The 24,151-nt window shown below is 38.9% G+C and overlaps 1 protein-coding gene across 5 annotated transcripts in view; it reads left to right on the forward strand.

The window, feature by feature from the left end:
- CR1 (complement C3b/C4b receptor 1 (Knops blood group)) overlaps window positions 1-23,957 on the forward strand; it is a 77,352-nt gene extending 53,395 nt beyond the window's left edge. For 3 of the 5 annotated variants that reach the window (XM_032289066.1, XM_032289068.1, XM_032289069.1), the window contains 9 exons: window positions 9,038-9,123; window positions 11,653-12,051; window positions 13,977-14,153; window positions 14,237-14,339; window positions 16,687-16,772; window positions 18,960-19,187; window positions 20,166-20,342; window positions 21,647-21,832; window positions 23,774-23,957. In XM_032289066.1, coding sequence (XP_032144957.1) covers window positions 9,038-9,123; window positions 11,653-12,051; window positions 13,977-14,153; window positions 14,237-14,339; window positions 16,687-16,772; window positions 18,960-19,187; window positions 20,166-20,342; window positions 21,647-21,832; window positions 23,774-23,841 — 1,510 coding nt within the window. In that variant the 3' untranslated portion in view covers window positions 23,842-23,957. The remainder of the gene's footprint in view (window positions 1-9,037; window positions 9,124-11,652; window positions 12,052-13,976; window positions 14,154-14,236; window positions 14,340-16,686; window positions 16,773-18,959; window positions 19,188-20,165; window positions 20,343-21,646; window positions 21,833-23,773) is intronic. The other 2 variants (XM_032289067.1, XM_032289070.1) reach the window with 2 other exon arrangements.
- The last annotated feature ends 194 nt before the right edge of the window (window positions 23,958-24,151 follow it).

The raw sequence follows: 24,151 nt of genomic DNA on the forward strand, positions 1-24,151 counted from the left end.
GATTCACCTGATTGAAATGAAGGACAAAATGTTAAGGGCAGCCAGAGAGAAAAGTCGGGTTAACCACAAAGGGAAGCCCATCAGACTAACAGTGGATCTTTCTGCAGAAACCCTACAAGCCAGAAGAGAGTGGGGCCAATATTCAACATCCTTAAAGAAAAGAATTTCCAACCCAGAATTTCATATGCAGCCAAACTAAGCTTCATAAGCAAAGAAGAAATAAAATCCTTTACAGACAAGCAATTGCTGAGAGATTTTGTCACCACCAGGCCTGCCTTACAAGAGCTCCTGAAGGAAGCACTAACATGGAAAGGATCAACCGGTACCAGCCACTGCAAAAACATACCAAGTTGTAAAGACCATTGACACTATGAAGAAATTGCATCAACTAATGGACAAAATAACCAGCTTGCATCATAATGACAGAATCAAATTCACACACAACAATATTAACCTTAAATGTAAATGAGCTAAATGGCCCAATTAAAAGACACAGACTGGCAAATTGGAGTCATGATCCATGGGTGTGCTGTATTCAGAAGACCCATCTCATGTACAGAGACACACATAGGCTCAAAATAAAGAGATGGAGAAATATTTATCAAGCAAATGGAAAACAAAAAAAATTAAATAAAAATAAAAAAGGGGTTGCAATCCTAATCTCTGATAAAACAGACTTTAAACCAACAAAGATCAAAAAAGACAAAGAAGGCCATTACGCAATGGTAAAGGGATCAATGCCACAAAAAGAGATAACTGTCTTAAATAAATATGCACCCAATGCAGGAGCACCCAGATTCACAAAGCAAGTTTTTGGAGACCTACAAAGAGACTTAGATTCCCACACAATAATAGTGAGGGACTTTAACACCACACTGCCAATATTAGACAGGTTAATGAGACAGAAAATTAACAAGGATATTCAGGACTTGAACTCAGCTCTGGGCCAAGTGACCTAAGAGACGTCTACAGAACTCTCCACCCCAAATCAATAGAATATACATTCTTCTCAGCACCACATTGCACTTATTCTAAAATTAACCACGTAATTGGAAGTAAAACACTCTTCAACAAATGCAAAAAATAGAAATCATAGCAAACAGTCTCTCAGACCACAGTGCAATCAAATTGGAACTCAGGATTAAGAAACTCACTCAAAACCTCACAACTACAGGGAAAGTGAACAACTAGCTCCTGAATGACTGCTGAGTAAATAACAAAATGAAGGCAGAAATAAATAAGTTCTTTGAAACTGATGAGAACAAAGACACAACATACCAGAGTCTCTGGGACACAGCTAACGCAGTGTTTAGAGGGAAGTTTATAGCATTAAATGCCTACAGGAAAAAGCACGAAAGATCTAAAATTGACACCCTAATGTCACAATTGAAAGAACTAGAGAAGCAAGAGCAAACAAATTCTAAAGCTAGCAAAAAACAAGAAATAATTAAGATCAGAGCAGAACTGAGGGAGATAAAAACACGAAAAACCCTTCAAAATATCAATGATTCCAGGAGCTGGTTTTTGAAAAGATTAACAAAATAGATAGACCACTAGCCAGACTAATAAAGAAGAAAAAAAAATCTAAGAATCAAATAGACACAATAAAAAACAATAAAAGGAATATCACCACTGATCCCACAGAAATACAAACTATCATCAGAGAATATTATTAATACCTCTATGCAAATAAACGAGAAAATCTAGAAGAAATTGATAAATTCCTGGACACATACACCCTCCCAAGACTAAACCAGGAAGAAGTCGAATCTCTGAATAGACCAATAATAAATTCTAAAATTGAGGCAGTAATTAGTAGCCTACCCACAAAAAAATTCCAGGACCAAATGGCTTCACAGCTGAATTCTACCAGAGGTACAAAGAGGAGCTGGTACCATTCCTTCTGAAACTATTCCAAACAATAGAAAAAGAGGGACTTACTCATTTTACGAGGCCAGCATAATCCTATTACCAAAACCTGGGAAAGACGCAACAAAAAAAAGAAAATTTCAGGCCAGTATCCCTAATGAACATCAACGTGAAAATCCTCAATAAAATACTAGCAAACCAAATCCAGCAGCACATCAAAAAGCTTATCCACCATGATCAAGTCTGCTTCATCCCTGAGAGGCAAGGATGGTTCACCTTATGTAAATCAGTAAACAGAATCCATCACATAAACAGAACCAATGACAAAAACCACATGATTATCTCAATAGATGCAGAAAAGGCCTCTGATAAAATTCAACACCCCTTCATGCTAAAAACTCTCAATAAACTAGGTATTGATGGAATGTATCTTAAAAAATAATAAGAGCTACTTATCATACTGAATGGGCAAAAGCTGGAAGCATTCCTTTTGAAAACAGGCACAAGACAAGGATATTCTCTCTCACCACTCGTATTCAACATAGTGTTGGAAGTTCTGGCCAGGGAGATCAGGCAAGGGAAAGAAATAAAGGGTATTCAAATAGGAAGAGAGGAAGTTAAATTGTCCGTTTGCAGATGACATGATTGTACATTTAGAAAACCCCATCATCTCAGCCCCAAATCTCCTTAAGCTGATAAGCAACTTCAGCAAAGTTTCAGGATACAAAATCAATGTGCAAAAATCACAAGCATTCCTATGCAACAATAACAGACAAACAGAGAGCCAAATCATAAGTAAACTCCCATTCACAATTGCTACAAAGGGAATAAAATACCTAGGAATAACTTACAAGGGATGTGAAGGACCTCTTCAAGTAGAACTACAAACTACTGTTCAAGGAAATAAGAGAGGACACAGACAAATGGGAAAGCGTTTCATGCTCATGAATAGGAAGAATCCATATTGTGAAAATGACCATACTGCCCAAAGTAATTTATAGATTCAATGCTATTCCCATCAAACCACCATTGACTTTCTTCACTGAATTAGAAAAAAGTTACTTTAAATTTCATATAGAACCAAAAAGAGCCTGTGTAGCTAAGACAATCCTAAGCAAAAAGAACAAAGCTGGAGACATCACACTACCGACTTCAAACTATACTACAAGGCAAAACAGCACGGTACTGGTACCAAAACAGATACATACATCAATGGAACAGAACAGAGGCCTCAGAAATATTGCCACACATCTACTACCATCTGATCTTTGACAAACCTGACCAAAACAAGCAATGGGGAAAGGATTTCCTATTTAATAAATGGTGTTGGGAAAACTGACTAGCTATATGCAGAAAACTGAAACCGGACCCCTTCCTTACACCTTATACAAAAATAAACTCAAGATGGATTGAAGTCTTAAATGTAAGACCTAAAACCACAAAAACCCTAAAAGAAAACCTGGGCAATACCATTCAAGACAGGCATGGGCAAAGACTTCATGACTAAAACACCAAAAGCAATGGCAACAAAAGCCAAAATAGACAAGTGGGATCTAATTAAAGAGCTTCTGCACAGCAAAATAAACTATCATCAGAGTGAACAGGCAACCCACAGAATGGGAGAAAATTTTTGCAATCTATTCTTCTGACAAAGGGCTAATATCCACTATCTACAAGGAACTTAAACAAATTTACAAGAATATTAACAGACACTTCTCAAAAGAAGACATTTACACAGGTAACAAACATGAAAAAAGCTCATCAACACTCGTCATTAGAGGAATGCAAATCAAAACCACAATGAGATACCATCTCACGCAGGTTAGAATGGCAATCATTAAAAATTCAGGAAACAACAGATGCTGGAGAGGATATGGAGAAATAGGAACTTTTTTACATTGTTGGTGGGAGTGTAAATTAGTTCAACCATTGTGGAAGACAGTGAGGCAATTCCTCAAGGAACCAGAAACACCATTTGACCTAGCAATCCCATTACTGGGTATATACACAAAGGATTATAAATCATTCGACTATAAAGACACATGCACACACATGTTTATTGCAACACTATTCACAATAGCAAAGACTTGGAACCAACCCAAATGCCCATCGATGATAGACTGGATAAAGAAAATGTGGCACTTACACACCATGGAATACTAAGCAGCCACAAAAAAGGACGAGTTCACGTCCTTTGCAGGGACATGGATGAAGGTGGAAACCATCACTCTCAGCAAACTAACACAGGAACAGAAAACCAGGCACTGCATGTTCTCACTCGTAAGTGGGAGTGAAACAATGAGAACACATGGACACTGGGAGGGGAACATCACACACCAGGGCCTGTCAGGGTCGGGGGGAGGCTAGGAGACAGATAGCATTAGAAGAATCCAACACCATTTATTAACTAATGTAGATGACGGGTTGATGGGTCCAGAAAACCACCATGGCTAGCGTATACCTATGTAACAAACCTGCATGTTCTGCACATGTATCCCAGAACTTAAAATATAATAAAAAGAAAAAAGACTGTGTACTCATTTTTGATTGCCATGATAAATTCAGAAAGGAAAAATGTGATAGATGTTAAATTTTACTCAAATAACTGCCTCTGGTCATCAGCCCCATCCTATTCTATTACCACAGTAAGTCAGTATTCCTTCTTTCTCACTATGTCTGAGCCTGGATGATTTTAACTGCTTTTCACACAACCTCTTAACCAAACTGTTCTCACGTCCATTGTGAATGAACATATATCTCCCTATGGTAAGAAAAAAAAAAAAAAATCACCAAATCTAAGGCAAGGTACAGCAAATGAAAAGAAAAGAAACCAACCTAAGAGATCAGAGAAATACTCATCCACACAACAGTTTACTCCAATAAGCAGGGGGAAATCTTTAGAAATCTGTCACGTGTTTATCACATAGAATTTATGGAACTATAAGAGACATTTATTAGATTTAATTATTTGATATCAGAAAAGTTCAGATGTGAATGAAACGCATGGGAGTCTGAAAAGAAGTGATGACCGGTAGATTGGAGCCTGTAAACACACACACACAGACACACACACACACACACCACACACACACACACCACACACACACACAAAACCCCAAAGGGATAATGAAGACAGGATTGAATTCTCCAGAATTCATCAAGAACCAGACTTAAAATTACACACATATACACACAGACACACAGAGATATAATACAGAAATTTCAGAAAAAAATAAAAGAAAGCAGAATGAGTAGAAGAATTAATTAGCACATGATGGAAGATAATTTCTCAGGCTAGAAAGAAAAAGACTAAATTGATCATTGAAGGCTTACTAAACAAATCAAGATGAACAGTAATGGGCCCTGGCCCTGCATGGAAGAAAATTATGCCATCCAGATATTTTAAAACAATACTGCCAATCTCCAGAGATGGGCAAAAAAGAAGAAATTTATATTAGCATCGAGCTTCTGTTCTGTAACACTGGGTAGCAGAAGTTAGTGTTTGAGAGGAAATATTGTACAGTAAAATTTCTGTACTCAGCCAAGCTGCCATTCTTGCAAGGCACAGATGCATAGTCTTACATGAGCAGAACCCCAAACATACACCAAAACGGGCAGGTCACCAGAGGTCAGAAGTTTGAGACAAGCCTGGCCAACATGGTGAAACCCCAACTCTACTAAAATACAAAAATTAGCTGGGCATGGCAGTGCATGCCTGTAGTCCCAGCTACTCGGGGGGCTGAGGCAGGAGAATTGCTTAACCCCGGGAGGCGGAGGTTGCAGTGAGCTGAGGTCATGCCACTGCACTCCAGCCTGGCGCCTGGTGACAGGACAAGACTATCTCAAAAAAAGGAAAAAAAAAGAAATTTAAAACAAGGACTAAAGCGATGTTTTAACATGAATATCCACAGCAGCTTTGTTCATAATAGCCAAAAGGTAGAAACAATCCAAGTTTCTATGAGCAGATGAATGGATAAATAAAATGGAACTTATGCATTCCGTGGAATGTTATTCAGCTATACAAAGGAACAGAATTTGTAAGTGATGGTCAAAGTTTAGTGGAGGGCAGTTTGGCAATATGTACTAAAAGGCTTAAAACCGTGCTTAGCCTTTTCCCCAAATCTGCAAATCTTGTCTCTTGTGTAGATGTGAAGATCTGAATCCTCACGCTGTCTTTGAAGTCAGTGAAGTTCTCATCTCATTTCTTTTCATGTGTACAAGATTGTGCATTGTAGTGTTTTTGCTAACAGTTAAAATGAGAAACCACTTTAATTCCAGACATTAAGGACTTTGTTAGGTAGGTTATGGACTATCCAAGTAATAACCAATACGCAACCACTAAAAATGGCATTGTAGAGCAATATATAATAACTAGAATAATTGTACAATATAGTTCATAAGTATTACAGAGGGTTATAAAACCATGTACAATGTAAGTCATTTGGTTTAACATATGTCTATAAAGATTTAAAGATGTTAAAGTTTTACTCATCCTTTCAGAAAAGGAACTCCATTTGCTTGAGAAACTATTTGGAGAAAAAGTGGGGACTAGATGCAGACAGAACAATTATGTTAAATGGAGAAGTAAGATATCTATTATTCTAGACAGGGAGTCTTAGGGAATGAGCCTGGGTTTCAATAAAATAATTTTACAGACAGGGGACATCAGGTCAGGAAAAATTACAATATAATTACACTACAACATATTTGTGCCTTAAAATACCCTCCCAAATAAGCTAGGCACAGAAGAACTAATACCACATGATTTTACTTATTTGTGAAATCTAAAACAGTTGAACTCATAGAAGTAGAGAGCAGAAAGGTGGTTACCAGGTACTGAGAGGTGGGATGCTGAGATTTGGTCAAAGGACCTAGAGTTTCAGTGAGACAGGAGGAATAAGTTTTAGAGAACTATTCCACAGCATGGTGACTATAGTTAATAATAATGTGTATTTCAAAATTGCTGGCCAGGCACAGTGTCTCATACCTGTAGCAGTTGGGAGGCTGAGGCAGCAGAATTGCTTAAGCCTAGGAATTAGAAACTAGCCTGGGCAACATGGCAAAACCCTGTCTCTACCAAAATGTGCAAAAACTTAGCTGGGCATGACAGTGCATACCTGTAGTCCTAGCTAGTCGGGAGGCTAAAGTGGGAGAATGGCTTGAACCCAGGAGGCAGAGATCACATCACTGTGCTCCAGCCTGGGTGACAGAGCCAGAGCCTGTCAAAAAAAAAAAAAAGAAAGAAAGAAAAAAAGAAAAGAAAAAGAACAAGAAAACATTGCTTAAAGAGTAGATTTTAAATGTTCTCACCACAAAAATAAAGTACATGAGGACACATAAATTAATTTAATCATTTACAACAGAAACATATAGCAAAACATCACAATAAATATATACAATTATTATTTGTTAATTAAAAATAAAATCAAATTTTAAAAATATTTACTGTGTTTTTGCAGCCATACCTAGGCTGGAAACTGCTTCACGTTTTGGCTCTAACACGCTAGTTTAGTCACAGCGAGCACATCAAAAACAATCTCTAGGAGGTCCAAAGTCAGAGGACACCCATGATCCCATGCTCTTAGGCAACTTTTAAATGTATGATAGGAGACAGGCAGAGGAAAACACAAGTAATCATGGGATTATCATCTTCTTTCCTTACTGCAGTGGTTCTCAACTTGTTTATTTGCAGCAATTTTTAAGATTTTTTCTTGGCACACTTGAAAAGATTTTACAGCACAACCTATCAGGCTAGCAATAAGCAAAATTCAATCACTACCTAAAACATAAGAGACTCACTGTGTCTACAAAAACATTGTCATTGCCATAGTCACACAGTTCCCTTTAGCTTTATGTCACCGTTTTGGGAAGAGCTGGTATGTCAATTAAGATTAGATCCAGCTGTAAAAGACAGAAGAAATAAAATAACTGGATCTCAAACATGGATAGTAGTTTACTTCTCTGTCAGGTTAAAAATCACTAAGGTAGGCAGTCCAGGGTTTATACAATGACTCCATAATCCACAGAAACCTAGGTTCCTTCCGTTTTGCTACTCTGACCTCCTCAAAATAAGAGCCCATCTTTTCTCATGATCCAAACTTCAGCCAGCATAGAGGACACAGTGAAAAAGGGAAGGTCAATTCCTTTAAAGGCACTTTCCAAAAGTTGTACAAGAGACTCCGCTTACATCCTCTGGCCAGAAGTAACATGGCTATACCCAGCTGTAAGGAAAGGTGAGAAGCAAAAACTTTATTGCAGGTGGCCAATGGCCCAGTTAAAAATAAAGGCTTCCATTACTAATGAAGGAGAGGAAAGTGGATACTGGTGATGGCACCAGTAGTCTTGACTGCAAATGGTTACTGCCCTGATCACATTTCTTACATAATCAAGTGGAAAACTTCTTAACTCTTGCAGTTACTGCCTCATGGTTATATGGCATTCCATTTTACCCTTTAATTTTTACTTGGTCAAGTTTAGCTCTGCTGTACACCAGAACACATGAATAGCTTTGCTCAGAATTCTTTGTGACCTTGCTCATAGTAACATTATAGATACCTAATAAATTTTTTAAAAGACAAAATGTTCTATGTTTTGTGGACTACTGTGGAAGGTTTTATGGCAAACTGGGTGAGTATCCTTGCCTTTCATATTTCAAGTGTAGGGGTGTGTAGCTATCTTCTGAGGCTCTCATTTACTGACTCTTATGGGTAATCCACCGTTCTTTCCTTTATGCAAGAGATTATCTGAGCACAGCACCCAAAGCTTGAAAGTCACTAAGCTGGGTGCTACAGTGTTATGTATTTCAGTAAGACATCTTCCCTGCTTAATCCAGGAGCTTATCATTTCCTTGCTGGACATACACATGGATAAAATAACTGCAAAGTTTCCTAACAACTTAAGTACAAACATGTCCCATGTCACATAAGGAAAATATCTCATTCAGTTGTGAGGGACTAGGAATAAAAATGAATTGGGGAGGTTAAAATGTAAGCTTGTCCTTAAAAAGAAAGGACTACTTTGCAGATGGAGATGGGGTTTCTTCCTTCCGAGTTCTGCCACGGTGTAATTTGTCCTATAATGTCTAATGTCTACCTGCTATTATTTTCTAAATGGTGAGTTAAATGGGAAATATGTGTAGAGTATAATTACTTTTTATCCTTTGCTTTAGGTTTCGACTCATTGGTTCCCCATCCACTGTTTGTCTCGTCTCAGGCAATAATGTCGCATGGGATAAGGAGGCACCTATTTGTGAGAGTAAGTTGAAATATTTTTCTCCACAAATTCCTCCATGTGATCCTGACTTGCCCCTGGACTATGAAGCATATATCTAAACCTTGCACAAAGTAGTCCCTCAGGTATTTGAAAATACGAGTCAGATGCTTCATGGTCTTCCTGGCTTTTCTTTAGCTTAAAAGGTGATTTATCTGACACTAGGGGCTTGAACCCAGGCAAATAGCCCTACTTTCCTATTGTAATAGTAAACCTTTCCAGTATAGAGAGCGTTGTCCTTAATGAGTAAATTTTAAAGGCATTAGACAAAATTAGATCTGTCTTTGCCAACTCTTACTATCAAGTTACAATTCCAGGAAGTAGGCTATTCACTTTCTTGTTATTCTAATCCAAATAATAAAAAGAATTCTTCTTACAGTTCTTAGCAATTTTTCTAATTCTCTGATTATTTTGAGTTCTAATTCTCCTTCAATTCTTTCAAATGAGAAATCATTCTATTATAAAGACGAATGCACACGTGTGTTTATTGAGGCACTGTTCACAATAGCAAAGACTTGGAACCAATCCAAATGCCCATCAATGATAGACTGGAAAAAGAAAATGTGGCACATACACACCGTGGAATACTATGCAGCCATAAAAAAGATGAGCTCATGTCCTTTCCAGGGACATGGATGAAACTGGAAACCATCACTCTCATCAAACTGACACAAGAACAGAAAACCAGGCTCATGTCTTTAGTTGTATTTGTTCTTGGTTAGCTGACCCTCCATTTTTCCCATAAGATAGATATATATAGAGAGATATATAGATTTTTTTTTTTGAGATGGAGTTTCGTTCTTGTTACCCAGGCTGAAGTGCAATGGCACGATCTCGGCTTACCGCAACATCTCCACATCCTGGATTCAAGCAATTCTCTTGCCTCAGCCTCCTGAGTAGCTGGGACTACAGGCATGCGCCACCATGCCCAGCTAATTTTTGTATTTTTAGTAGAGACAGGGTTTCACCATGTTGACCAGGATGGTCTCGATCTCTTGACCTTGTGATCCACCCACCTCGACCTTCCAAAGTGCTGGGATTATAGGCGTGAGCCACCGCGCCCGGCCCCCATAAGATATTTTTTAATTAATCTCCAAAAACTTTGAGAACATGGAAGAATGATTGCAAATTGGCAAAGTGTTACAGCTGTGAAGAAATCAGCATTGCACACAGAGTTGATGGCAGCAAAAGTAGGCACAGACTTCCAGAAGGCTAATGACCAATATAAACAAAAGCCTGATAATAAATAGCCTCTGACCCACAATTCCATTTCCCAGAATTTATCCCAAGAAAATAATCGTGAAATATTCCCATAATTTTGGTCCAGAGATTCTCAATGCAATAATATTTGTGATAGTGGAAAAACAACCTGAATGTTCAGCATGGTTTGAAAATAGCTAATAGAAGAAATAAGGTGTATTTTAATGGCTATAAGCTTTTAAGAAAGGTAAAAAAGTGCACCATGATGAATTAAAGATTGTGATACCTCATCCAAGTGGGAATACATAGTACATCTATATAGTTAACATGACTGATTATTATCTAGCCACCAAAAATGGTATTATAGAAAATATATCCATACATTCATATGCATGTATCTACATATGTATCTGAGTATATATATAAATTATTACAAATAGTTATCTTTGAACAATTTTCATTTTCTTCTTTCTGCTTGTCCATATTTTATAAACTTGCTACAATGAATGTGTTCATTGTATTCACAAATATTCCTCCCCTCAAAAAATAACATTGACTTTTAAAGATTAAGTGAATGAGAATGTATGTAAGTTGCCTCCTATGCCTACCAAGATCTTAAAATTCTATGAAATAATTCAAATTATCAAAGAATTATCAGTTTAACATATGAAGTTTTCTAAGCATGGCACCATTTGTAGGGGGTTATCTTTTATGAAAAATACTTCCACTTCTACTTTTATAGGTCAGTAATTATTTAAATAAGTCAATAGTGGTTATGTGTATATGTCTATGTAGTCACTTAGCCAATATGTCAACATTATTATCTTATGATAGAACACAGTATTTGTTTATCACTTTATTGCTCTTAAATCCATCATTATTTCATTTTTTCATGCTTTATCTTTTGCATTTCCTTTTCTCTCTTTTGCTTGATAAATAATGCTAGAAGTGGTATATTTAACCTGCAAAGAGGTTATTTTAATAACCTATAGGAAAAATAGTCCAGCAGTAAATAAGTACCTTAACAATCTGTGATAAAATCACATGTATCATCCATTTAAAATTATAAATATGTACACCATAAAAAACATGGATTTTTATATTCAATATTTATTATGCACAGAACCCATATCACATGCACCTAAATTTCAACTAGGTAAAAATGTCTGATTATTAGCAAATACTTTAAGAAAATAACAGTATCATGATTCCATTTAGAAAATCATTGAATTAGTTGCATTTGGTATTTAAATTCATAGTAAAATAATTCATAATTTTTAAAAAGCTGTTTTACCACACTCTTCCTTCTCTCAGTTATATCTTGTGAGCCACCTCCAACCATATCCAACGGAGACTTCTACAGCAACAATAGAACTTCTTTTCACAATGGAACAGTGGTAACTTACCAGTGCCACACTGGACCAGATGGAGAACAGCTGTTTGAGCTCGTGGGAGAACGATCAATATACTGCACCAGCAAAGATGATCAAGTTGGTGTTTGGAACAGCCCTCCACCTCAGTGCATTTCTCTTAATAAATGCACAGCTCCAGAAGTTGAAAATGGAATTAGAGTGACAGGAAATAGGAATTTATATTTCCTCAATGAGATCGTGAGCTTTAGATGTCAGCCCGGCTTTGTCATGGTAGGGTTCCACATCGTGCAGTGCCAGACCAACAACACATGGGGACCCAAGCTGCCACACTGCTCCAGGGGTGAGTGTGACCCATAAAGGCTTTGCTGGGTGTGAGGGTACCCTTAGATGATAGGAGTTGTTGAAATTAAGGAAATGGGTAAGAACTATGAAATTGGCATAAACACTCTAAACATAATAGCAGCTTCACTGTTATCTCTGTTAATAATTGTCTGAAAGCAATTGTCTGAAAGTTTATTCTTTTTTTCATTTATAGTAGCCATATTTTATATGCATTTTAAAATGTAATATTGACAGCAAATATATGAGGTACCTACTGTTTGTATCCCCATTTTACTTCGAAAGAACTGAGTCTTAGTAATGTTAAAGCACTTTTCCAAGGCTCTGACTCCAGAGCCTAATGATAATCTATGGTCAAATGTATAATGAACGATAATGTGTAATAGTGATGATAATGTCTCTATTCCTGGAGTGTGGCAGTAGGCAAGTGAGCCAGGAGGACCAAAGTGAGAGCATCAAATCAAAAAGGCCTTGGACTTCAATTCTTTCACATTGTAACTGAAAAGACTAAAGCTCAGAAAAAGTGCTTTGCTCCAATCCAAGCACGTATATATATTATATATATACTTGGTATATACTCATTTTTCTTTAAGTATATATGGTTCAGATTGAGGCTCAAATGCATTCTTTGGGGTTTTCTTGATTGTTTTTGTTTGTTTTTAAGAGACAACTGTACTCCAGCTCTGTTGCCCACGCTGCAGCACAGTTGTACAATCATAGCTTACCAAAGCCTGTAACTCCTGGGCTCATGTCATCCTCCTGCCTACAGGTGCACACAGCCACACCTGGTTAATTTTTATTTATTTTTAGATAGTCTCACTGTGTTGCCCAGGCTGATCTTGAGCTCCTGTCCTCAAGCAGTGCTCCTGCCTCAGCCTTCCAAAGTACTGAGATTACAGGCCTGAGCCACCATGCCTGGTTTCAAATGCATTCTGATGCCCTGAGAACACACCAATTGTGCTATTCATGGAGGCAGCCAAAATTTGGGTCAAAATGTGCTCTAAGGAATATGTTCACTCACCAAAAAGTCTGTAGCATTTTTTTTTCCTTTGGAGAGATTGTTCTTTGTTTATTTTTCATTTATTAATTTTTAATATTTGAGTCCATAGTAGGTGTATATATTTATGGAGTACATGAAATGTTTTGATACAGGTATTCAATGTAAAAGTAATCATGGAGAATGAGGTATCCATGCCCTTAAGCATTATCCTTTGTGTTACAAATAATCCAATCACACACTTTTATTCTCAAATGTACAATTAAGTTATTACTAACTATAGTCATCCTGTTGTGCTATCAAATACTAGGTCTTATTCATTCATTTTTTTTTGTACCCACTAACTGTTCCCACCTTCCCCCACCCTGGGGGATTTTGTTCTTGATGTCCACTCTTTCCTTAGTTGAAATGACTGGCTTAACATGGAGCGGGAAGAATTAGGACAGGTCCACAGAGACAGAAAGAAAGCTAACGGTTCAACCTTGTACTGACTGAAAAAGGGGCAGAGAGGGAAAATGAAGACTCGGTGAAGGGGTCTGTTAAGTGAGACCTTGGCAATGGTACCCCTTGCAGTTGCCTCATCAATGAGCTTGAAATGAAGCGGGAGAGTGGCCAAGCCACCTGCACTCACAACTCTGTGCTGCATAACCAGTGTTGAAAGCAAGAGGAATATGCTACCTTGTAGTCTTAGGAACATGTTTCAGTAGAAAAAACACAGACAAGGTGTTGGAGACACCTTGATTCTAGTCACAGCTCTGCTTGGTATCCTTAGTTTCCTTGTTAGTGAAACGTGACTACTGAACGACCAATGTTCTCTTTTAATATCTGCACTCTGCAATGACAATTTTTACGCTCTCTGGCAAGCATGAGGTCTAGCAAAAGAAATTCCCCTATAACTAACAAGTACTCTGGAATTGTCCTTCCCACAGTGTGTCAGCCACCTCCAAAAATCCTGCATGGTGAGCATACCCCAAGTGATCAGGACCACTTTTCACCTGGACAGGAAGTGTTCTACAGCTGTGAGCCCGGCTATGACCTCAGAGGGGCTGCTTCTCTGCACTGCACACCTCAGGGAGACTGGAGCCCTGAAGCCCCCAGATGTGCAGGTGTCTCGACTCTCAGGTTTCCAGATTGCTCTCTGTACCCCTCACATGGAGGTCTTACTCCTGTTTTTTAATTTTTCTTCTAGTGAAATCCTGTAATGACTTCCTGAGCCAACTCCCTCATGGCCGTGTGCTGTTTCCACTTAATCTCCAGCTTGGAGCAAAGGTTTCCTTTGCTTGTGATGAAGGGTGAGTGTGACCCAGAGTTGAGACCAAGGACTCAGTGTGGAGAATGACTCTTCTGAGTTCAGGGGTTAATCCAAAAAAGGAGCTGACCTAGTAGATAAGAATTACCCAGAGAGATTAATTTATGGAAGGGTAGTTTTGAAATAAGGGTAGGAAGTAAGTGGCATCACTTTCAGAAGATGACAAGAAATGGCACATACAGCTCCATATCAGTTACAAACCTAAATATAGTCACTGAACTTGAGTACACTGTTGGAACTTGAAATGAATGGGTACATATTTATTTGGAGGCAAAAGAATATAATTTTATATAAGTTATGCAAGAAAAAAATTGATGAGTAAGATGAAAAATTCGTTGCCCCATAATAAGGCAAAGGTTGTTTTAGGAAACTTAAAGCCAATCGATACTGGAATCTGTAATAGCATATGGATAAGTATGTTTTAATCCAATTACATATCTTCATGTCAGGAATGGCCAGTGTAATTGTTTTGATGCAGGACTTTTCTCAGCCATTTTGCCAGCCAGCGACCTCCAACCAATAATGCCCCAATCAGGCCTTGCTCGACCTGGGCTCACTACAGGAGGCACCACATCTACTCGACCCATCGTGCCACACCTGGCTTGTGCTCTGATGTGGATGGCATAGCTGCCACAACTGCATGATCAGCTCCTGGTGGGAGGGGGTGTGTGAGTGAGCCAGTGTGGGGTCTGGCTGGCCACTCTAAGCAATGGCACAGGAGTGGGCTTCATGTGGGTTTTGCGGCTTGACCAGGCATGTCACACTGAAGGGAACATGGTAGTGCCCAAACAGGGGTGCCCATGACTGCAAAGCCCCAGAGAGGGTGCTACAGCATGCTAATAGCTCTTAGCATTTGATAATGCCTGCAGCCCAGCAGATGTTGGTGTGTTAACAGCTCTGTCAGTCCCATTACCCTGCCCAGGCCTGCATCTCCAGGGTGGGCTTGGCCCACTGCTGCTTCCTGTCACATGGAGCAGCTGCCCTCCTCTAGCAGAGGGTGTAAGGTTACTGTGTTACAGCCTTCTTTGTAACTGCGTTTGGTAGGTCCTGAGTTCTTGTCCCGAATCCAAGAAGAATAAGGTTATGCTGACAAAGGGTGAGGAGGGTGGAGAATAATGTTGTTATTGAGCAACAAAACAACTTCTCAGTGGAGAAGAGACACAAGGGTGGTCCCCCGGATGAAGTCAGAGGGTCTCTCTCTCAGTGTGGCTGGTTCTGGGGCTTTTATGGATTCAGAACAGGGAGTGTGTGCTGATTGGTTTGTGAGTATGCAAAAAAGGCTAAAACAAAGCCATCACTCAAAGTTGGGCACGACAGTGTAAAAAACAATTTAGAGAAGGGCAGGTATATGTAAAACAGATGATGGGTGGGGATCAATCAGAGGAAAGCATGCCAAATGAGAAGAGAGGTTCTCCATCCAGCCCATGGGTTTACCTGGAACTTGTAGGTAGGCTTTAAACTGTCTTCGGCTTGAAGGCCACTTTTCACTGTGGACCTGCCCCTATCTGCCTCGGATTTGTCTGTCTCCTGCTTGTATCAGTTTCAAGTGGTACTATTAGTTGTTTATGTGTGTCCATTACTCTTTTTGGTGTGCCCTATGAGTCTGAGGCTAGATTGGATAATTAAGCAGTTAATTTTAATGATTTCCAAGGAATCTTTGGCATTTACAAAGTCCATCACCCGATAATGATTTCCAATTTCAGAATGATTTCAGTAGTGGGATTCAACAAGTTAGGCATTTTGGGGTGGCAAAGACTCTTCCCCTGATCCTTCCTTATTTCTTAAAGCATGTGGTTCAGCATGCTTCTATGAGCCTCCTCTGCCTTGTTACAGTTATCATGGCAAGAAGAACAATGCCCATTCTCTTTCTAGATGTTCCTTGCTTTGCTTACCAAATCAAGAGCTGTTCTGCCTCATGACCAACTAAGGAGAATAAGTGGGGTGTTAGAGAGCCATCAGTGAAAGATGACACCTGAAGGTTATGGCTCTTGTGCACATGGAGAAGTCTGGTTCTGTGTTCATGCATTCTGTAGGTGATGCTGGGCTATGAAGTTTATATGGCAATAATGAACATCAGCTCTAATTGCTTTGCCAGTCACAGGGTACTATGATTCTTTATAATAAATTGGCCTTTGAGTTTCTGCCAGCTACTGAGGAATTCAGATCCCTAATTAACTGAGACTTTTAGCTGGGCCTGAACCTAAGAACCAAATGCTAGTCAAGGAGGAAATGGTAGTGAGGAAGCTGAGCATCTATGAGTGAAGAAATCAAGGGAGAGATGGGAATTGCTCACACATTTGCTACCACTTTTTTTTTTTTTTTTTTTTTAGGTTCCGATTAAAAGGCAGGTCTGCTAGTCATTGTGTTTTGACTGGAATGAAAGCCCTTTGGAACAGCAGTGCTCCAGTGTGTGAACGTGAGTAGGAAGAACAACTATGCAGTTTGGATAGCTCTCCTTATTTTTGTTTTCCAGTGTGTTATTCCGCATGGAATCACCTATTGTACGGATCTTTACTTAACTAAATTGCTGATAAAAATACTTCTTTGTTGGAAGAATTTCAAGAAAGCCCTTGTAAATCCCTTAGTTTAATGACTGGGTTTAATTTTGTGGGGAATGTGTGGCCAGAAACTAGATGACGTAAGGTGCAGCAAGTTTTATTCAGTCATTTATATTTCAGTTTCCTTATCAAGGAGTAACCTTTCTTAAAATTTTTTTTCTTCTTTGAGACAAGAGTTAACCCAGGACAGAATGTAGTGGTGCAATCACAGCTCACTGCAGCCTCAACTTCCCAGACTCAAGCAATCCTCCTACCTCAGCCTCCCAATAGTTGGGACCACAGGTGCATGGCACCACACCCGGCTATGTTTTGTACTTTTTGTAGAGATGGAGTCTTGTCATATTGTCCAGGCTGGTCTCAAACTCCTGGGCTTAAGCTATCCTCCCACCTTGTGGCCTCCCAAAGTGCTAGAATTACAAGTGTGAGCCACCATGCCCAGCCAAATTTTGATGTTCTTTTATCTTCCCACACATCATAAACAATTTAGTCAGCCTGTTATTTAGCCTACAGTATTAAATGACATAGGGCTTCCCATGTGCCATAACTTTCCATGTGTAGAAAAAGCAATGAACAATGAATGAATAGTGAAGACACCTCCCTACTTTCCTGGAGTGTATTTTCTTGTTGGGAAGTGGACTATGAACAAGAAAATAAATAAGTAAACAAAATTCTACAAATTATAACATATAAAATGGTAAATAGGGATACGTTATAGAGAAAATAAAACAGAGTTACATGGTAGATTAGTACAGTGGAAGGAGCTGGGATAATGCATCAGTGTCTGGCATGATGAGATGTCCTACATTTCCAAATCATGTGCTTAAATTAAATATGCCAAAATTATAATATATAAAATGATAGTTAAATAGGGATATGTTGGAGAGAAGATAAAACAGAGTTACAGGGTAAATTAGTATGGTGGAAGGAGCTAGGATGATGAATCAGTGTCTGAAGAGGTGTCCTAAGTTTCCAAACCATCCGCTTAAATAAAAAATGCCAAAATTCAGAAATTGGTAGATAAAAGTATGTTTTATATACCAAGACATTACTGATTTATCCTATTCTGTCTACTACAGCAAGGCAAAAATTTTTTAAACCTTTTTTTCCTGATGATTGAAAAATGTTTGTTTTAATTTGTATTGTTAAAATAACTTACAGAAATTAATTCAGATACCTTATGGGGAGTATTATGGTGAAGAACATCCAATACCTGAGGAAACTCAAGTACTCAATAAACTCAAACTTACAGAGACCCATAGAGCCGAAAATAAATATATAAATAAACTTAGGAAAAACACAAGTAAAATTCAAGCATGAGAATTTAATCAATGTTTGATGTACTAAGTCTTTTATACACACATAATTCTGATATACTTGGGCATCTCTTCCCAAATTCATTTAGAAGCATCAGTTGATTTTAGGGAAGGAACTGTTCTAAGCAGACTAAAAGGAGGAAGAAATGATGGCTAAAAATTTGGAAGAAAGAAAAAAGGGCCCTTTGCCACCATTTAATCTTGGTAAAAGGAGCCTTACCAGTGTAGTCTGATGACGCCATTAGATAGTTGGTATTGGTACTAATGATAGTGGTCTTGAATCACCAAGAAACATTTACATTGCTGAAGATGATAGTGCCTGTTTATTAAAGTTCATAGATTTCCTTGGAACTTATGGTCTCTGATGGCCTAAACTTTGTCTGTCTTTGACCTCATTGGCAACCCAAGAATCTCTCTATGCCTGATTTAAAGTAGGCAACCAAATGGGTGTTGTTAAAAATAGAAATAATTACTTTCCAAATTCATTATGAATGTAGCTACCTGGTTGGTCAAGGAACACCATCTTTGGGCTTTTGCAAGAAACTGTAATTTAGGTCTCCCATCAGTTAGTTCCTTCTCAACAAAAGCCTTACAGATTTAAATTTCATCCACCTTAGTTATATTCTTTCTAAAAGAAAAACGATTTATTCAGAGCACAGTCACAGGTCACTATGATTTCAGTCATCTTATCTGAAACTCTAATAGAACTTAAAGCTCTTGTTTTCTTTCTAGAAATATTTTGTCCAAATCCTCCAACTATCCTTAATGGGACACATACAGGAACTCCCCTTGGAGATATTCCCTATGGAAAAGAAGTATCTTACACATGCGACCCCCACCCAGACAGAGGGATGACCTTCAACCTCATTGGGGAGAGCACCATCCGCTGCACAAGTGACCCTCAAGGGAATGGGGTTTGGAGCAGCCCCGCCCCTCGCTGTGAACCTTCTGCTCATGCTGGTCAGTATCTGCTTCCACATATCCTAAACGGGTTCAGAATATCTAGGTGACAACCTCTACATTTCTGTAGAGACAGTCATTTTTGCTTATGAAAATTTTGCTTTGCTATGACTGTCAGAGAAAAAACTATGTCCCAAGGGAATGACAAACGGTTTCTAGATTGGCAGGCTGTGTCTCAATTGTGGGTATTCTGATGACCCTTCCTATGGGGTGAGGAGTCAGGGATGGTAAGGAGAGAAGGGGGTGGACAGTGAAGAGAATTGGTGAGGTCCAGGTTTTGCAGAGAATATTTTCAAAGTACTGAAAACAAATGCTAAAGAATTTTGTTTGATTCTTCCTGTACTACTACGAGTTGTCTTTATCCTGGATAGATGAATGTGCTGCACAAAACGTACACGTTGATGACGTAATTTCCTTCAGAACTGATAATGCTATAAAGTAATTTAAGAAACTCAGATGTAGGGATTTATACTTTTTAGGTTGTTTCCAAGTGTTTGTTCAAGGCACGGACTCCTTCACCTCACCATTAACAAAGGGAAGTCAGGAGGCCCTGCAGACACAGAGTTTAAGATTGTACTCTTAGCCTCCATAGCTCCTTTCTTTAATATATTAGTCTGGCTTTAAACGACAGTACCTGACAATCGTTGGCGCATTTGTGGCTGTGACTGCCCACACCAGCTCCATCCTCCTGTAAGGACAGAACAGCACTGAATCAGTAGCTTGGCAATCCCTATGGTACTCCCCCATCTGACACAGTTTGCAGGTAGAGACTGTAGAGGATACTGTTTAAATGCCTTGAGGTCGAGGTTTAGAGAAACCATCTTTCACTGATCAAATAAGAGTGAGTGGCTTATGACTTGGCTGACTCAGGTCTTCATGTACCTCTAATAGCCAGAGATATTATTGGATGTGTTGATGTGTTCATATACCTATGTTAACTGAGTGTTTTTCCTTGTGTTTGTGTGGGAACTTGTTTAGCCTGTCCACATCTACCCAAGATCCAAAATGGGCATTACATTGGAGGACACGTACCTCCATATCTACCTGGTATGATAATCAACTACATTTGTGACCCCGGCTACCTGTTAGTGGGAAAGACCTTCATTTTCTGTACAGAACAGGGAACCTGGAGCCAATTGGATCACTCTTGCAAAGGTGACTCATTTCTCTGTATTTCTTATTCTTGCTGGGTTATATAGAAAATTGATGCATGAGGCTTGTAGGGCTGAGAGACCATTGAAATGATTATAATGAAAAGGGTAATATTTTGTCTTCTTGTCAGCTTTCATTTCATCTTATTAACTGTCTTCTTTGCATGGTCGATAGCAGTGTTTCTCCATCCAGAGCATTAGCAAAATCAGCTGGAAACCTTGTTAAAAAGACAGATCCTCAAACTCCATTCCATGGACTCTGATTCTGTTTTGAAGTGAGGTCAAAAGTCTGTTTTTAACAAACTCATCAGAATGTTCTGACCTAGAAAGACCACGACCACACTTTAAGAAATATCACTTTGCCTTCTTGGTTTGTATAGAGGAAAAAATATTGTAGGCTAATTTTGAGACTATTACAACTGAAAAGAAGTCTGTGCTTAAAGATGAAGGACATACTGATGGTTGGGCAGAAAAAGAAAGTAAAACAAATAATGAGTTAAATGAACTAAAGCAAATTAATCAGAAAGACGTATTTTAAATTCAGGCCAGGCACAGTGGTTCAGGCTTATAATCCCAGCACTGTGGGAGGGCAAGGTGGGCAGATCACCTTAGGTCAGAAATTTGAGACCAGCCTGGACAACATGGTGAAACCCCATCTCCACCAAAATAAAAAAATTATCTGGGTGTGGTGGTGCATGCATGTAGTCCCAGCTACTCGGGAGGCTGAAGCAGGAGAATTGCCCGAACCCAGGAGGTGGAGGTTGCAGTGAGCCCAGATAGTACCTCTGCATTCCTACCTGGGTGACAGAGCAAGAAAAAGAAAGAAAGGGAGGGGAGGGGGGGGATTTTAAATTCAGAATCATGATTTACTAACTTCTTTGTTCTATGTGCAGAAATGGGCCAGAATAATGCGTTTAATAAAGAGCAGAGTACCAGTATTTGTTGTGAAGCTGGAGAGAGTTAACGTGGTACCCCCTTTCCTTACAGCGTGACCCAAGTGGCTCCAGGCCTAGAACACAGTTAGCTTAATTCCTAATCTTACCACAGCTTTCCAGTTGCAGAGCTGTTAATCAAAAGTAGATGCACAGTACATTCCATAGTCTCTTACTTTACATTAAGAAATCGGAGTCAGAAAATGTTAAATCATAAGTTTTTTGGAAGAGTAAGATTAATAATTCCTGATTAAAAATATGCTTCCTCTTGGCCAAGGCAAAATGGGTTTTGGAGTCATAGAGCTTTCTATCCTGGTAGATAAAACCAACAATCAACAATAAAATATCAATTTCCTTATGATTTGTCTCATTTCAGAGGTAAATTGTAGCTTCCCACAGTTTATGAATGGAATCCCAAAGAAGTTAGAAATGAGAAAAGTATATCACTATGGAGATTATGTAACTTTGGAGTGTGAAGATGGGTATACTCTGGAAGGCAGTCCCTGGAGCCAGTGCCAGGCGGATGACAGATGGGACCCTCCTCTGGCCATATGTACCCCTCGTAAGTGCAAGTGCAAGGAACGTGGGCCCTTCCTGGTCATGTTTACTTCCTGGTCATAGTTCCCCAGTCATGATCACGGTTAACTTGATCCATATTGGCATCAAGTGTGGTGTGATATTTACGGTGTATGCTACGAGCTAAGGAGTACGATACGTGCATCCACCTCTTCCAAAAATCCCCCAGTGACAGTAAGGCCAGACTTTCTCTTCTCAGGCTTCTCACTCCAGCTCTGCACCTTTTTTGTCTATATCACTCTGTGGTTGCATGAGCCACACAGTAATGATTTATTTACAGCCTATGAGCCTTAAAAGAAATGTTTTCAGCATGAGTTAGGGAGCACCTTCCAAACTGCGGAGAGCAGCCGTCCTGTCTCTCACACCACTGTAGGCGACAGGATTTTAAGCTAGCACCGCTGGATAGAGCAGATTTAGAAATCGTGTGTCATTGAGCTCTGTAGCATGCGTCATTGAGCCCTCTGCTGGCAACTGGGGGGTACTGTAAGATAGAAAATTCCACCCACATCAAGGAACAGATGAGCAAAATTAATAATGAACAGCCTTTCTTAATCTAAGTTAGTGCTATGCTTCCTCCTCTCCCCCCTCTTATGACTCTTCTAATACATGTTCTACACCAAGATTGTTCAAGATCCATTTTTACAATTAATCCTGTAAATGTGCTAACCAATATGACTCACAGATAATATTTCTCAATTATCAGCTTGACATTTCCTTGAAATGAAATTATATTCACTTTTTTGGCAAAAATCTCACTGGATAACTTACTAACTGGATTTAGAGTATTCTGAAGATCTGGCTGGGACTGACAGAAAATTCAGGTAGTTGGGGAACTAACCCTATCAAATATTAGAACAAAACATAAGCCAGTAATACAAAAGTTACTTGGCACCAGCACAAGAAGAAACATGTAAACAAGTGGGACAAAACTGATATTAATAAAATAAAGGGGCAGGGTATGGTGGCTCATGTCTGTAATCCCAGCACTTTGGGAGGCTGAGGCGGATGGATCACCTGAGGTCAGGAACTCGAGACCAACCTGGCTAACAGTGGTGAAACCCCTTTCTACTAAAAAAAAACCAAAAACTAGCCAGGCGTGGTGATAGGCACCTGTAATCCTTTCAGCTACTCAGGCGGCTGAGGCAGGAGAATTGCTTGAAAGGGGGAAGTAGAGGTTGCAGTGAGCCGAGATTCTGCCATTGCACTCCAGTCTGGGCAACAAGAACAAAACATTGTTTTTTAATTGTCAATTAAATTAACAACAAAAAGGTTTTTAGGTGAATACCCAGTAAAAATCAAGGATGTGATGAAATGGATATTGTTGTATGTTGAAGGTGCTGTTGTAAATTTGCAAAAACCCTGATGAAAAACAATTATGCAATGTATGTGGACAATAATACCACTATTCCTGCCAGTCAGACCTTCTACATATTTAATCTAAGGAAATGATGTATAACATAAAAATATTTAGTGCATTTTCTTAAGGGTTTCATGGGAAACTAGAAGCAACTGAAATACACAGTAAAAGTCACTGAATACGCTCTGATGCATCTACTAGATTACACTACTTAGCCTTTATTGCAACTTATTTTTCTACTATATAATTATCTGAAAACACACATATGAGAAAATGTACCAAACAGAATGTATGAAAACATTTTTTGGGTACTAGGATTTGGGGTGACTTTTTTTCTTTAGTTCTGTGTTATAAATTTCTTCTGTAATTGTATTAATTTTTTAAAAGACTTCTCTGAGTGCAGAAGGTAAAATGAGAGTATGTGAATGAAACCAATGGCTTTTTGCATTAAAAAAAATATTAAGACTGAGTGCTGAGGAAAAATCAGGATGACTTGTCACTGGCTGAGAGGCCTGTTCAATCATGTTGCATGCCAGAGTGACCTTTTTGTGGCTTTTGTCTTCCTTTTAGGTGCACATAATGCTCTCATAGTTGGTAAGTTTTATGAAGGGTTTGCTGAGGAATTCTGGCATCTTTAACAGTGAGTACCTACCTATAACGAATGAAATGTAAAAAGAGAGATCAAAATATCTTGAGTTGTAAGTTCAACTAGAAAGAAAATAATGATGAGTTTAGGCCAGGATATGGTGAATAGCATCGTCATATGCATACTGAGTAACCTTCATCAAAGGCTCTTTACCGTCTTTGAACCATTACAAATGAATAGCCATTCATCAGTGTCAAAAAATCTTTATTTGAATGTGGTAGGAGAATGTAACTTCTTCTTTGGGTTATAACCTGGAGTGTGCTTCCAAATGGTGATCACGCCCATTCACACAAATAGCCACA

Source organism: Sapajus apella, unplaced genomic scaffold (genome assembly GCF_009761245.1).
Source record: "Sapajus apella isolate SASKATOON/1434 unplaced genomic scaffold, GSC_monkey_1.0 scaffold22, whole genome shotgun sequence".
NCBI lineage: Eukaryota > Metazoa > Chordata > Mammalia > Primates > Cebidae > Sapajus > Sapajus apella.